This window comes from Scylla paramamosain, chromosome 29, assembly GCF_035594125.1.
Source record: "Scylla paramamosain isolate STU-SP2022 chromosome 29, ASM3559412v1, whole genome shotgun sequence".
Lineage (NCBI taxonomy): Eukaryota > Metazoa > Arthropoda > Malacostraca > Decapoda > Portunidae > Scylla > Scylla paramamosain.
The window spans coordinates 17,794,380-17,807,600 of NC_087179.1; the positions used below are offsets into that span (position 1 = coordinate 17,794,380).

The 13,221-nt window shown below is 40.6% G+C and overlaps 1 protein-coding gene across 2 annotated transcripts in view; it reads left to right on the forward strand.

Annotated features, from left to right (window-relative positions):
• LOC135115499 (bicaudal D-related protein homolog) overlaps positions 1-12,961 on the forward strand; it is a 65,113-nt gene extending 52,152 nt beyond the window's left edge. Inside the window, exons 4-13 of one of the 2 annotated variants that reach the window (XM_064032339.1) lie at positions 1,815-1,931; positions 2,425-2,571; positions 2,749-2,896; positions 3,716-3,828; positions 4,786-4,797; positions 6,022-6,153; positions 6,700-6,900; positions 7,282-7,416; positions 7,963-8,115; positions 8,504-12,961. In XM_064032339.1, coding sequence (XP_063888409.1) covers positions 1,815-1,931; positions 2,425-2,571; positions 2,749-2,896; positions 3,716-3,828; positions 4,786-4,797; positions 6,022-6,153; positions 6,700-6,900; positions 7,282-7,416; positions 7,963-8,115; positions 8,504-8,680 — 1,335 coding nt within the window. In that variant the 3' untranslated portion in view covers positions 8,681-12,961. The remainder of the gene's footprint in view (positions 1-1,814; positions 1,932-2,424; positions 2,572-2,748; positions 2,897-3,715; positions 3,829-4,785; positions 4,798-6,021; positions 6,154-6,699; positions 6,901-7,281; positions 7,417-7,962; positions 8,116-8,503) is intronic. The other variant, XM_064032340.1, reaches the window with a different exon arrangement.
• Positions 12,962-13,221: the final 260 nt, after the last annotated feature.

Genomic DNA, 13,221 nt, shown 5'->3' on the forward strand with positions numbered 1-13,221 from the left:
GGGTGGGTGGTTAGGTATGAAAATAGGTAGATAGACGGGTAGTTAGGTTAAGTAGTTAGGTAAGTAGGTGGGTAGATATGTATATAGCAGGGAGATGGATAGGTAGATGGATGGGATAGGTATGTTAGTAGGTAAATAGTTTGGTTAGGTGAGTAGATTAGTATGTGTAAGTAGAAGATAGGTAGTTTATTCAGCACAAGTACATTAATTACTCGACCTTCCAAGGAATAACACCCCTGATTGATAACTTTGGAGGTATCAGCAATCATCACTACGTAGTTAAAAAAAATAATGTATATTGCAGAAGGGCATTTTAGTTCCTGTTCCATACGGGATTAACTTAACTACAAATAATAACTGAAACAAAATATCAGAAATGCGTAAGAAAAGATTAAGGAAGATTTCAAAGACGAAAGAAAAAAAAAAAAAGTAACACACACACACACACACACACACACACACAAACACACACACAGAAACTTAGGTGCTTCCTCAGCCTCATATATGCAGTGCTTCGTTCTATTTTCTGCACATCTCACAAGACACTGCAAAGTATCAGTAGTTTGTTGACCTCAGCATAGTGACAGCACAGCGTCATTCAGTCCGCGCCTCAAACACTACGGCGTCTCGTTTTCTAATACTTTAACAGGCTCAAGTGGGGTTTTCAAGGGTGTTTTCACGATTGCAGTAATGGTTCAGAAAGAAATACTGAAGAGAGCCCGGTTACTCATCTCTGTGGCGTCTTTTCATTAATATTTTCAAGACTCTAGTGGAAGTTGGGAGTTTTCAAGGGTGCTTTCATGATCCCGGTGATGGTTCAAGAAATTTATGATCTGTCAGTGGGAGAAACACTCTTGGGAACTATTCATCACTGTGGCGTCTTGTCCCTAATGCTGTTAACAGGATCTAGGGGAAGTTATTGGGATTTTCAAGGGTGTTTTCATGATTCCAGTGATAGTTCAACAAGAATTCTGCCCCGTCAGTGGGAGAAACACTCATGAGAACTCGGCTAACCATCACAGTGGCCTTTAAGAGATGTGAGAAAGGAAGCTTGGGAATGTTTCAAGCTTAAATTCTATTATATTCTTTTGCCGTCAAATAGAAACTAATAATATTTTTTTTAAAGTAATACAACTACAGCCAAACTAGAAACGCAAGCCTCTTCAGCATCTACCATCGTTTTTAATACATATAAAGCCTAATTTGCCCATGTCATAGATCCAAACAGTCACTAGAATCATGAAAACACCCTTGAAAATCGATAAATAGCTTCCACTATAACTATCAGGGGTGCCTCCGATACCACGCCATCTATCAGAGAAAAAATACACTAGTGCTTTGTTTTGATCTCGCTGTGGTTCGAATCTGAAGTGGGTCGGACTTTTTGTTAGTAGGTGGTGGAACGTGAAGAAAGGAAGGCATTTGAGACTCATTCCTACGGTGCTGATGTCTAGAGTGCTGGACTGGTGTTGATTGTGTGTGTGTGTGTGTGTGTTACGCCTTAACTTATCCCATCTTACAGTTTGTGGAAGTGGACATGTAGGTTAGATATATAAACACCACTACAAATTACATTGCACTGAACTTAAAAAAATCGTATGTTTTCTTCTCATTAAAAAAACACAAGACTTTAGATTACAAAGATGCAGCGTCTCTAAGAACACAGTAAACTTTTTTTTTTAATCTGCCATTGCTTCTCAAACTTACGGAAACTTGTCTAGTAATAACAGTATTAGTAACAACTCAAACCATGCCCAGTTAACCATGACCTGACCCTTAAGTAAATGTTCCCTGCCCTGCCCTTCCCTCCCTAGGCCTCCAAACACGAGCAGCAGCTGGAGCAACAACTACAGCTGCTGCGGGATCAGTTCAACCTGCGCAAGTCCAACATGAGCGAGCAGGTGTCCACGTTGGAAATTCTCAGCGAGGAGGTGAGTGATGTGACTGACCTATGTAGGCTGAGAGGTAAAGGAATGACGGATGGTGGAGAATGAATCAGCGAGGTAGTGAGTGGTTTGACTGGGCTAGCTAGGAAAGGGAAAGGAATGACTAAGATGGAGTGAATCAGCGAGGTGAATGTTAACTGACCTATCTAGACTAAGAGGTCAAGTTAAGACGAGTGATGAAGGAGTGGAAGTTGAAGATATGGTTGGTGGCTGAGGCTGATAAGTAAAAGGACGAATTTCAAACCTAAAGACTCGAAACCCCAAATCGAAATAGGTTCATTGGTTCACAGCCTCCTAGCAACACAATTTCCGTACATAAACATTCTCCCATCATCCTTGCCTCACCTCATAAACTTGCGTATTCTTTTGCAGCTCCCTAATGACTCAGCACTAACAACCTGAATACTAAGTCTTTCCCATTCAATTACCACACCCGACATCCTCCCAGCCCATGCCTCACCTTCAGTGCCTCCCTCAGATCACGCTACTGTCAGAGAAGAAGCTTGAGTTGGAGCGGCGGATCGACAGCTTGCTAAATGAACGAGAGGGTCTGAGCTCCCACCTGGACGAGTCTTCAGATCGGATCATGATGCTGGAGAAACAGTCGCGGGAGCAGGAGGCCATGGTGGGTGTTGAGGGGAAGCAGGGAAGGCTTAGGGATACTATATGGAAAATACCCTTGAAAAAAACGTATAATAACAAGGTTTGGTGCAGAAATGTTTCAGAATATGGAACAAAGGGGAACTTAACACCATCATCATCACCTCCCACATCACCCATCACGCTACTCTTGCCCTTACAGCTGCGCAACAGTCAGAAGGACCTGGACGACCTGCGCCACACCAATCTGTCCCTCACTGACCGCCTGGAGGCCATCAGTCGCAACTCCTCCTCCCCTTCCATGGGCCACACCTCACTCATGAACGAAATAGACATGAGTGACCAGGAAGGTGAGTTTTACTGGAGACTGAGGTATGTGAGGAGGTGAGGAGGTTCAGGGAGGTGGAGTTTAAGGGTAATGAAGCTAAGGATGATTTTTAAGGTTTTTTATGGAGTTTTAGAGTGTAAAAATAGGTGTTAGGGAGTCAAGGTTTAAGTTCAAAGTTGTAATATTCCAAAAAACTTACACATATAAAAGGAAGATATAAAAAAAAAAAAATTCTTTAGATTCAAATCCTATGTCTTAAAGGGTTGGATCTTATCTTTTGAAAGGTATTATTGATAGCCAAATGGTCTTGCGTATCCGACAAAAGCGCTGCGCAAGGTGGTGTTTTGTAGTATCAGGCTATGGTGAGTTGGGTGGTGGTGTGAATGAATGTATGTTTGTGTCTGTGGTTGTCAGAATTGCCAATCTAGACTTGGCGGTAAATCAAGTGTTTTTTTACAACATTTTAGCGAGGGAAAGTCTACTTGCGCGTTTTATGGTTCAGTAAAGTGCGAAAATTTGAAATGCGCACACCTAATTTAGCGCTTTTTAAATATTCGTCTTGCGCCTTGTGGAGATTCAAGTTGGCAATTCTGATTTACTTTATAGTTGGTGTTGTGGCGATGCGCTCGTTGTGGTGGTGATGTTGCTGTCGTTTCTTGCTATGTGGAGTGTGTCATGTATATAAAAATGTCGTACAGTGTTGTGAATGCTTTACTTTATTGGTCAACCTTTTCCTTCCCAATCACCCATCCCCGGTAACTCCAATCTTTCCTTACTCATTTTATCACAATCCATCCCTCCCAATGACCCCTCTCCCTTCCTCCCCCGCCACCCCCCGCAGCATCCCGGCCACACTCACATCCCAGCCTGCCCGAAGACCTGCTGGAGTTGGACGAGATAGAGTGTGATGACCCCATCCTCCTGCCTTCCTCTGACGGCGAGACACTGAAGACGGTGAGAGGAAGACCCAGCCATCACAATGATCACACACACATAAAACTCGTAATCAGAAACACTTTGCTCGCTCACCATGACTGTTTTCAAAGGCCACAGAGATGATTAGCGGAGTTCTCATCAGTGTTTGCCCAGTTAGTGATGTAGAAGTCTTGTTAATCTGTCACTAGAACCGTATAAAGTATAAATGCACTTAAAAAACGTACAACTTCATCTTATTAGAGCCTATTGAAAGTAATCGAGGTGAGGCGCAGCAGTGTTTAAGAATACGGTACACACACACACACACACACACACACACGAACTTGTAAACACTCGTATGAGTTCTTTATATGCACAGATAAGCACATAATAGTCTTTTTAGTTATATTTGTGCACCTACCAGTCAAACAGGTATATAATCAGTAGTTTATGCATATAGAAATACACACACACACACACACACACACACACACACACACGAAACTACATTGTAAATTTGATGCATACCCAAGGGAAAGTTTATAGATACATACATATTTGTGTCTGTACTCACATACACACATATTTGCATCATTTATGTATAGAAGTTATAGTATATTGCATGTATTAAGCTTTCTGTCTCTGCTTGTGTATGTGTGAGCTTGGATCTCTCTCTCTCTCTCTCTCTCTCTCTCTCTCTCTCTCTCTCTTAAACATTACTTGATTCGTGGAAAAAAATTGCTTCATATATTTTAGCTTTTCTGAAATGGATCTTTTGGTTCTGGCAACAGCAAGGAAAAAAAAATTAAATTGCTTCTTTCTGTGTGTGTTACTTCCTTTTTGTCCGTGTGTGTGTGTGTGTGTGTGTGTGCTCTCTCCAAATACTAACAATGTCCTCATGCTTAGAATTCTCCCTAGACAATGCGTATTTTTATGTGCCTGCATGTCTCTGTGTTTGTGTTGTCTAATTATTTCCATTTCTGTTTTTCTTTCAAGGGCCGCATCTCAGTAAGTGACCACCACCACCACCACCACCACCTGCTGTAGTAGCCGTAGTAGATGCACAGGAGCACACTACACTTAAGACTAGTAGTAGAGAGTCACTTATAAAACTTATTCATGAGGTATACTATTAACTAAACCGTATAAGGAGTTTTTTTTTTTTTAAGCACCGTTTGTTACTAATAAACTCGCCATAAATCCCTCCCACCAGGGCGTGCTGTGTTAGACGGCTGGTCAATAGACACCACGCCAGGGATTTACGCCTTATCATGGATACTCTGTGATTTTGAATATACTGGTGTACTTGGCCTATGAACATAATCCATTCCCATATCATATTAATTGGGCATTATAAGCAAAAAATAAATAAATGAATAATGATAATAATAAAATAATGGTGATAACAAAAGTGATAATGTTTTTTGGGCCAGATAGCAAGTTGATCACGAGTCAGATACATTGAATGCCGAGTAGTCCACAGCAGTAATCCTCAAATAGCCATATTATTACTAGTACTTACACATACTAAGATACTCACCACTGGTTACCATAGTCTTGCTTTTGTCTCTTAGTTGCTTACCTCTGACATTACTTACTGGTGACTCTAAAGGGTCTGGTTTTCCTTGAAGTCATCTCACCTTCAATTGTTTTAACCATTACGCACTCATAAACTTGACTCCCACCTTTATTTTCTTAATGTATATGTATGTTACACCTTAATCTATACCTGGTTCTCTTTTTCATATGTTTCCATCTTCCTGTTTCCATTTGTGCCTTTTCTAATCTAATAATGATCTCACTTTGGTTTTTCTCTTCCTTCCTGTTACTGCTGCTGCTCCTCTTCCTTCCTACTCCTCTTCCCTCCTGCTGCTCCTCCTCCTTCCTTCCTTCCTTCCTTCCTTCCTTCCTTCCTTCCTTCCTTCCTTCCTTCCTTCCTTCCTTCCTTCCTGCTCCTCATTCTTTTTGGTGAGCCTCCTCTTCCTTCCTGCTGCTGTTCCTCCACCTCTTCTTTCCTACAACTCTCCTCTTCTTCCTGCTCTTCCTCTTCCCTCCTGCTGCTCCTTCTCCTTCCTACCTGCTCCTAATTGTTCCCTTCTTCCTGTACCTCCACTTTCTTCCTTCCTACTCCTCCTTATTCTTCCTCCCTCTGCTCCTCATCTTCCTTCCTGCTCCTCCTCCTCTTCCTTCTTGCCCCTCACACCCTGCTCACCCCAGCCGTCACCCCTACAGTTGCGCCAGGAAGTGGTGGATGCTGTGGGCCAGCTGCGGGTGTTGACGGAGCAGCTTCGACACCGGCGACGCAACTCTCTCACCTCCCTCTCCACCAACTCCTCCGATGAACTCACCCCCGACAAACTGAAGGTGAAACAGAGAGAGAGAGAGAGAGAGAAAGTTTGTCATTCATATAAATGTACCAGTTTATAATCTTTAAGTGTTTTGCAGAAGAATCTCAATATACACAAATGTCCACTTTATAAATTTTTTGAAGCTTATATACAAGAAAATTTTGTCCTTTTCCCTGATTTATGAATGTGGAATTTTGTTTTTATAATTGAATGATAAGAAAAACCACATGTACTTATGGAATATTAAAAGAAATTGGTTAAAATAAACTCAAATTTCACAATATTAACGTTCAGTTTTAAATATTTGTAACTTATTGTTTTATTCTTTGGAACATTATTCATTCATAAGTAATAATTCACCTATAGTAGTAGTAGTAGCAAGAAACAGCATCAACATCACCACCACAACAACCACATCAGCACAAAACTATTCCTACTCAACCTCAGAATTGCCACTTGAACCTTCAGCCATCAAACATCACACACCATCACCTCCACAGCCAACACCTCCACACCACACACCCCACAAATCCCAAAGCTTTAACTCACTGGTGTGCTGCAGGGCGGGGTACTGTTGATGGCGGTGAAGGAGGTGCAGGGGCTGGTGCGGGACCTGCTGCGACGTGAGGCCCAGGGGCAGTGTGGGTCCTGTGGGCGTGGCGAAGACAGGGTGCAGCTGGAGCAGGAGGTGCACCGAGCCCTGGAGGCGGTGGACAAGCTGAATATTGAGCTGAATGACACCAAGGACAAGCTGAAGGGCAAGGTGAGGTGCTGGGGATGCTGTTGTTTTGTTTACCTTCTTGTTTGTCGAATTTTCTTCATCTTGTTTTAGTTTAGTTGTTTATTGATTTTTGTTTACCTGTTTGTATTTATCTAGTTGTATTTTACTCAGTTCTGTTCATCTAGTTGTAGTAACATACAGTGTTTCAATCAAGCTCTCATTATCCTGGCCTCATATCTACTTCAGTCCAATCTCACTGTCTTTAATTACAACTTATCACTTACCAACACACACCCACTGCACCACCACCACCACCACCACTACTCACTCAATCCAACCAAACATACTCTCTTTAAACCCAACTTACCCCTCACCACCACCACCACCACCACCACCACCACCAACCTCCTTGCCTTTTGCCAGACCGATGAGGCCGCAGAGCTTGGCAACCAGGTGACTCTGATGGAGACCCAGCTGAAGGCCGTGGAGGAGCAGAGGGACACCTTCAAGCAGGACCTGGAGAGCACCCACCTGGCCAAGGATGAGCTCATGAAGAAGGTGCATGTCTGGAGGAGGAGGAGGAGGAGAGGGATGGAAGTATGGGAGGAGGAGAGAGGAATAGAAAAATAGGGGAGAAGTAGAGTAGAGAGAAAGAAAGATAGAGTAAAAGAGAGACATGGAAGTATGAGAAGAGTGGAGGAGAGGGACAGAAAGATAGAGGAGGGCTAGAACAGAAAAGTAGAATGATGGGAGGGAAGGAAAAGTGGAAGTTAAGAATGGATGGGAAAAATGAAGAGAGGTTGATGGGTTGTAGGAGCAGATGAAGGAAGGGAAAAAGATGCTAGGGAAGGTAGAGAAAGAGGATAAAGAGGGACGAAAAAAGGAAGGAGAAAATGAGCAAAGGAAGGAATGAAAGGGAGAAAAAAAGATGGAGAAAGAAAGGGAACATTGATACAAGAAGAAATTATAGAAAGAACATACATTCTAAAAAAAAATAAGGTAGAAACAAATAAAAGAAAAATACCATTGATAAAACCTTCAAAAACATTAGTAATTATTTCACTGGTGTCCTTGTACCCCCTAATTCCCTCCTCCCCCCTGCAGGCGTGGGACATGAGGGACAACGCCGTGGCCCGCAAGAACGCCTGTGAGATTGAGCTGGCCAGGACGAGGATTGATGTGATGCAGGTGAACTCTCAGCTGATGGAGGCCATTCAGCAGAAGGTGGAACTGTCACAGCAGCTGGAGCAGTGGCAGGTGAGAGAGAGAGAGAGAGAGAGAGAGAGAGAGAGAGATCAACACCTTTATCAATTCTCTCTTTCTATCAGATACTTTTCCCTTCCACTACTCAATTCACACATTCTTCCCTCTTCTTCCATTCATCTCCTATCTTCTTTCTCTTCCATCACTCAGTTCACACACCTCCCCTCTTTTTACACACATTTTCTCTCCTTCCATTCATCTCTTATCACTCCTTTCTCTTCTGTCACTCAGTTCACACACAGCTTCCCTCTTTTCTCACATACATTCCCTGTACTTCTATTCCTCTCTTATCACTCCTCAATTCACACACACACACTCCTTCTCAATCCATTTCTCTTCAATCACTCAGCCTTCCAACACTCACATACATCTCTCCCATCAGGTGGACATGCAGCAGCTCCTCGACGAACAGATGAGGAGGAAATTGAGTAAGCTAGAGATGGGCAGCTCCTCCCGGCGCCACCACAACCCCAGCGACTCAGACTCCTCCTCCAGCGGGAAGGTCTCGCCCAGAAAGAACTCCCGGTTATTCTCAATCCTTACCACACTCAAGCGGTAACCTCCTGCCACCTAATCCCATCCCCCCATACCCTCTGGCCTTTCCCATGTCTCTCCCTCGTATGTCTATCGCTGCTGCTGTTATGACTACTCCTCCTCGTGTTTCTCTGTGGTTCTCGCTGTAAGATGTTTGTTTTTTTGTTGGTTTCATGTCTATGTCTTTTTTTTTGTGATTTTGTGTTTTTCTTGTGTTTCTGATTCTTTGTTACTGTCTGTCTTCTCTTTTTTATCATGTCTTTTCTCTCTTGATCTGTTTCTGTCTCTCTTCCTTTTTGATGTCTTCTCTTTTTCTGTCTCTCTTTTTTTTCTCTCTCTGTTGCTCCGTTTGTCTGTTTCTCTGCCTTGTTTTCTCTCTTCCAGTTGAACTATCTCTTCTTGCTCCTATAAATCTGAATTCTTCCTATCTCACTTTGTCTTACTTTACTTCACTACTTAGCACTTAATAACAATCCCTACCACTACTTGTCCTCCCCCTCTGGTACTGTGCAGTCACTATCACTTCATAACACTTCCTATCCCACTTATTATCTTTTCTCCTACAGCTTATCTCCTTCCTTCTGGTGAGAGAATCCCCCAACAAGGCTTTAGCAGAATCAGGCTTTAATATTGAGTCTGCCCTGGAGGATGTCCGAGTCTCTGTTATTATTATTATTATTATTATTATTATTATTATTATTATTATTATTATTATTATTATTATTATTATTATTGGTGTTGTCACTTGTCGTCGTCATCCTCGCCACCCTCAGAACCCAAAGCCTTAGTTTATAGATACGTTAACTAATTAAGAGAGAGAAATTTAACCTCCTTTTTATACATATATATATATATATATATATAGTAATACGTTATGTGTATAAGTATACATATTTTCTTTCCATGTCTGCCTTACGAATGAGAATTTCTATTTAATTTTAATGTCTATGCATAAGGTATACATAATTGCAGTAGTGAAGGAGATAGTGATGAGGTGGTGTGTGTGTATGCGTGTTTAACTATACTTAGCTGTGATATACTTACTGCTGTCCATCTGTCCGTCTGTCCATCTGTCCGGCCTCATCAGTTATACTTGTATGATTTCAATGATGTTTTCCTCTCCTAAATGTTTTCCTCTCCTAACTCCCTCTTGTTAATATAACCTCAGCACAAGTCATGAGCTTGCTGTGGGTGCAACATTCATAACATGCAAGTGTCAGCTGTTACCATAACCTCAATGTAAATTCTCTTCATGTGGCCTTGCTGTGGTTACTGTGAAGAAAACCACAGCATACACTCCAGTTATCTGGGTTTACTGTGGTAACAAGAATTATCCCAGTATGTGGGAGCACTGATCTGCCTTGGTGAAATATCAAAGAGAAATATACATGATTTAGTCAGGTAAATGTGTGTCACCTCAAGTGCTTTATTACAAAAGTTCAGTAATGTTTAAAAAAAATATAGCCATATATAAGCCATAGTTTGTGTTGAACTTCTTTAGCATTCACAGTGCCTTCAAGCAAAAAAAAATCAATCTTTTTGCAAATATATAATTTCAAGGAAAGAGTACATTTACATAATCTTTATAATTTCTTGTATTTGCATGCCTTCCAGAAAACTGTAAATTAGTTTTCCAAGATGCATCACTTTTAAAAAACAAACACCTGTTTTATCACAATTTATTTTGCCACTAACTCATGTGTGTATTTCAGTAGTAGCTATGCAGTCCATGCCTTAAAAATCTATATGCATTACTTTTCATCATATAAATGTAAAACTTCAAAAAGAAATAATCTGTATCATCATTCAATTTGTTTAGCCGCTGTGTGATGCATGTAGTACCACCCCACCCCTCTCCACCCACCAACTCAAGTTCCTGAGCCGCCTCCTCTCCGGGCCACCCAAGAATCCAAGGCTCACGAACACCTGCTTTTGGAAGGATTCTGACAATTAACAGGTGGTAGAGTAATGGAGCCCCTTACACTTCCTACTCCTCCTAGCCAAACCACCTCATGAAAACCCACAATGCCTTAAGCCCTCCCTCAGGTTCAAGGGTTCACATCAAATTCCAGGGCGTCACTCGTAAACAAACTGCCAGTCTTGTCCTTTTTTCTTCTGATTTTTTTTTTTTTTCTGGCAATTTTTGGGGTTTTGATTCAATAAATTTGTCAGACCCTTGGCTTGAGTGGCCTGAAATTTCTGTCAACCTTTGAAGTACATTACCCTTTTCTTCCCATTTTCCACAAAGACGAAATGTGACGTGGACAGTTTGTTACGAAGGTGACGAGGGGTTTTCCAGCTCCCCAGAATGTTCCATAAGCCTGCCCCCCTCCAGCACCCATGACTTCAAGTACACCACGATGCACTGAATGTGATGGGTGTGTAGGTTTTGCTTATTGTAGCATTTTTGTTTGAGTTTGGAATGAAATTTGTATCTGATACCACTGTGCATCTTCACGAGCTTTCGAAACTCAGGGCCTCTATTGCCAAATGTCTGGTATCCTACCCCAGCTATTTTTTAACAGGCTTTTGTGGAAGTTTTGTGGGTTTTCAAGGATGTTTTTTTTTTGTGATTTCAGTGACAGTTTGACAAAGTTTCTACACCATTCATTGAAAAGACACCCATGAGAACCCAATTAATCATCCCTGTAGCCTTTGAAAGCAGTCTTGAAAGAACGGAACATTTAAAAATATAGGCCCTGAGGTGTTTTGCCGTACACTGATGATATGCCTCGTATTTCCAATTTCTAATCACTTTTGTCCTTTGTAAGTGTGTTTGGCATGTACTTAATAGCGTTGGAGAGTGGTATGAGTCGCAGAACAGAAAGTCAGAAAGGCGCCCGTGTCTGTGTGTTAGTACAGCCATAGCCAGCAATTGAGTAACTTAATGCACTAACTTCCACTGTCCTTAGTACCTTTCCCAAAAACCCTAAGTCTAAAAAATAAGACTCCGCATATCGCTAGACTTAAGATCAATATTAAAGGTCAAACAAAGCAGTGTGGAAGTGCATGCAGGAAGTTTTACTGTGCAACACGAAGGATTTTAACCAAAGTCTGATGTGTGTCGGGTTATGTGGCCATGAAATGATGAGGCTTACTTTTTTCTTTCCCACATTGCCTCTCTGCCCCTTCGTCCTTTTCTTTTCTTTCTGTCTTTCTCGTCATTCTACATTTTCTATATTTTTATTGTTTTAGTTTTCTTTTCCTATCTGTCTGCTTTCTCTTTTTTTTCTCCCTTCTACATTTCCTTCCTTTCCTTTTAAGTATCTTTCTTTCCCTCTTTTCTTCCTACCTTCCTTGAGGCTCGTTTACATATTTATTTACCCCTATCCTTCCTTCCCTGTCTTGTCCCTCTCATGATCGATATATTTAACATTGGTATTATTGCGATCTTGGTCCTTCCTACAGTAAGCCATAGTCTCGAAAAAATACCCAAAGGTTATTCACGAAATGTCGAACAAAAAACATTTTATATCAAATTAAGAACTGCCCTTGTCTTATCTCGAATTTCCTTAATATACATATTTTTAAAACCTGCGGCCCAGTGATCTAATCTTGTCTGATCTAATGTTTTCTTGTAACTTCCATGTGACTTATTTTCCAGTTTTCCGGAAATAGTTATATTTTTCTCTAACATTCCATTTTTTTAGGCTAAGTAGAAGGAATCTCACTAGTTTAATTACTGCCTTATGTACCTGTAAGGCAAACAAAAACTGAGGGTTATTATTATTATTATTATTATTATTATTATTATTATTATTATTATTATTATTATTATGTCCTTGTGCTTTCATCCTCCAGCAGCTATAAATAAATACTAGTTTTAGTGTAAATAGTGATAATGTATAGTGTAGTGTACGTATATCTTAATGAAGGAATAAGCAAAAGATAGAAGGAAGGAAAATGCATTCATACAAAATGGCGTTTGATAAAAAAAAAAAAAAGAAAAGAAAAGAAAAGGTTAATCTCCTCTGTCCGTGATATATTTGACCAGCACTTTCATTTCTGGTAACTTTTAAAAAAGGAAATCCAATAAACTAAGGTAGAAATACAAGGATGATGCTACAAATGTCTTGAGATTTAGGGGTTAATACAGTCTTAAAATTTAGAGATAAATGAAAAATGTAGATTATCTTGGAGTGAAATTTGAGGATAATTACAAAGATCTAAAAGTAAATGATTATTGTGGCCTTAAAATTCAGAGTTCACTACAGTCTCGAAATTTAAGGGTTGTTGAAATCTTAAAATTAAAGATTATTATGGTCTTAAAATTTAAGGGTTATTGCGGTCTTGCATTACAGTAACTCATGAAAAGAGCAGAATTTAAAGATCTACGCATGATTCTCAGATAATAGAAGTCAACTATAACTTACAAATTTTAATTATTTTTTTTCTAGAAGTCATATAATATTGGCTGTATATAATGAAGCACGTGCTACTACGGTATATTACTATTATTTAAATGTTCACAGTAGCCTTCGAGAATAGAAAGGAAAAAAAGCAATTCAGTTTGTGCTGAGTAGTAAAGAGTTGCCTTCACGACCTGGTCTGAAGCATAATCATAAC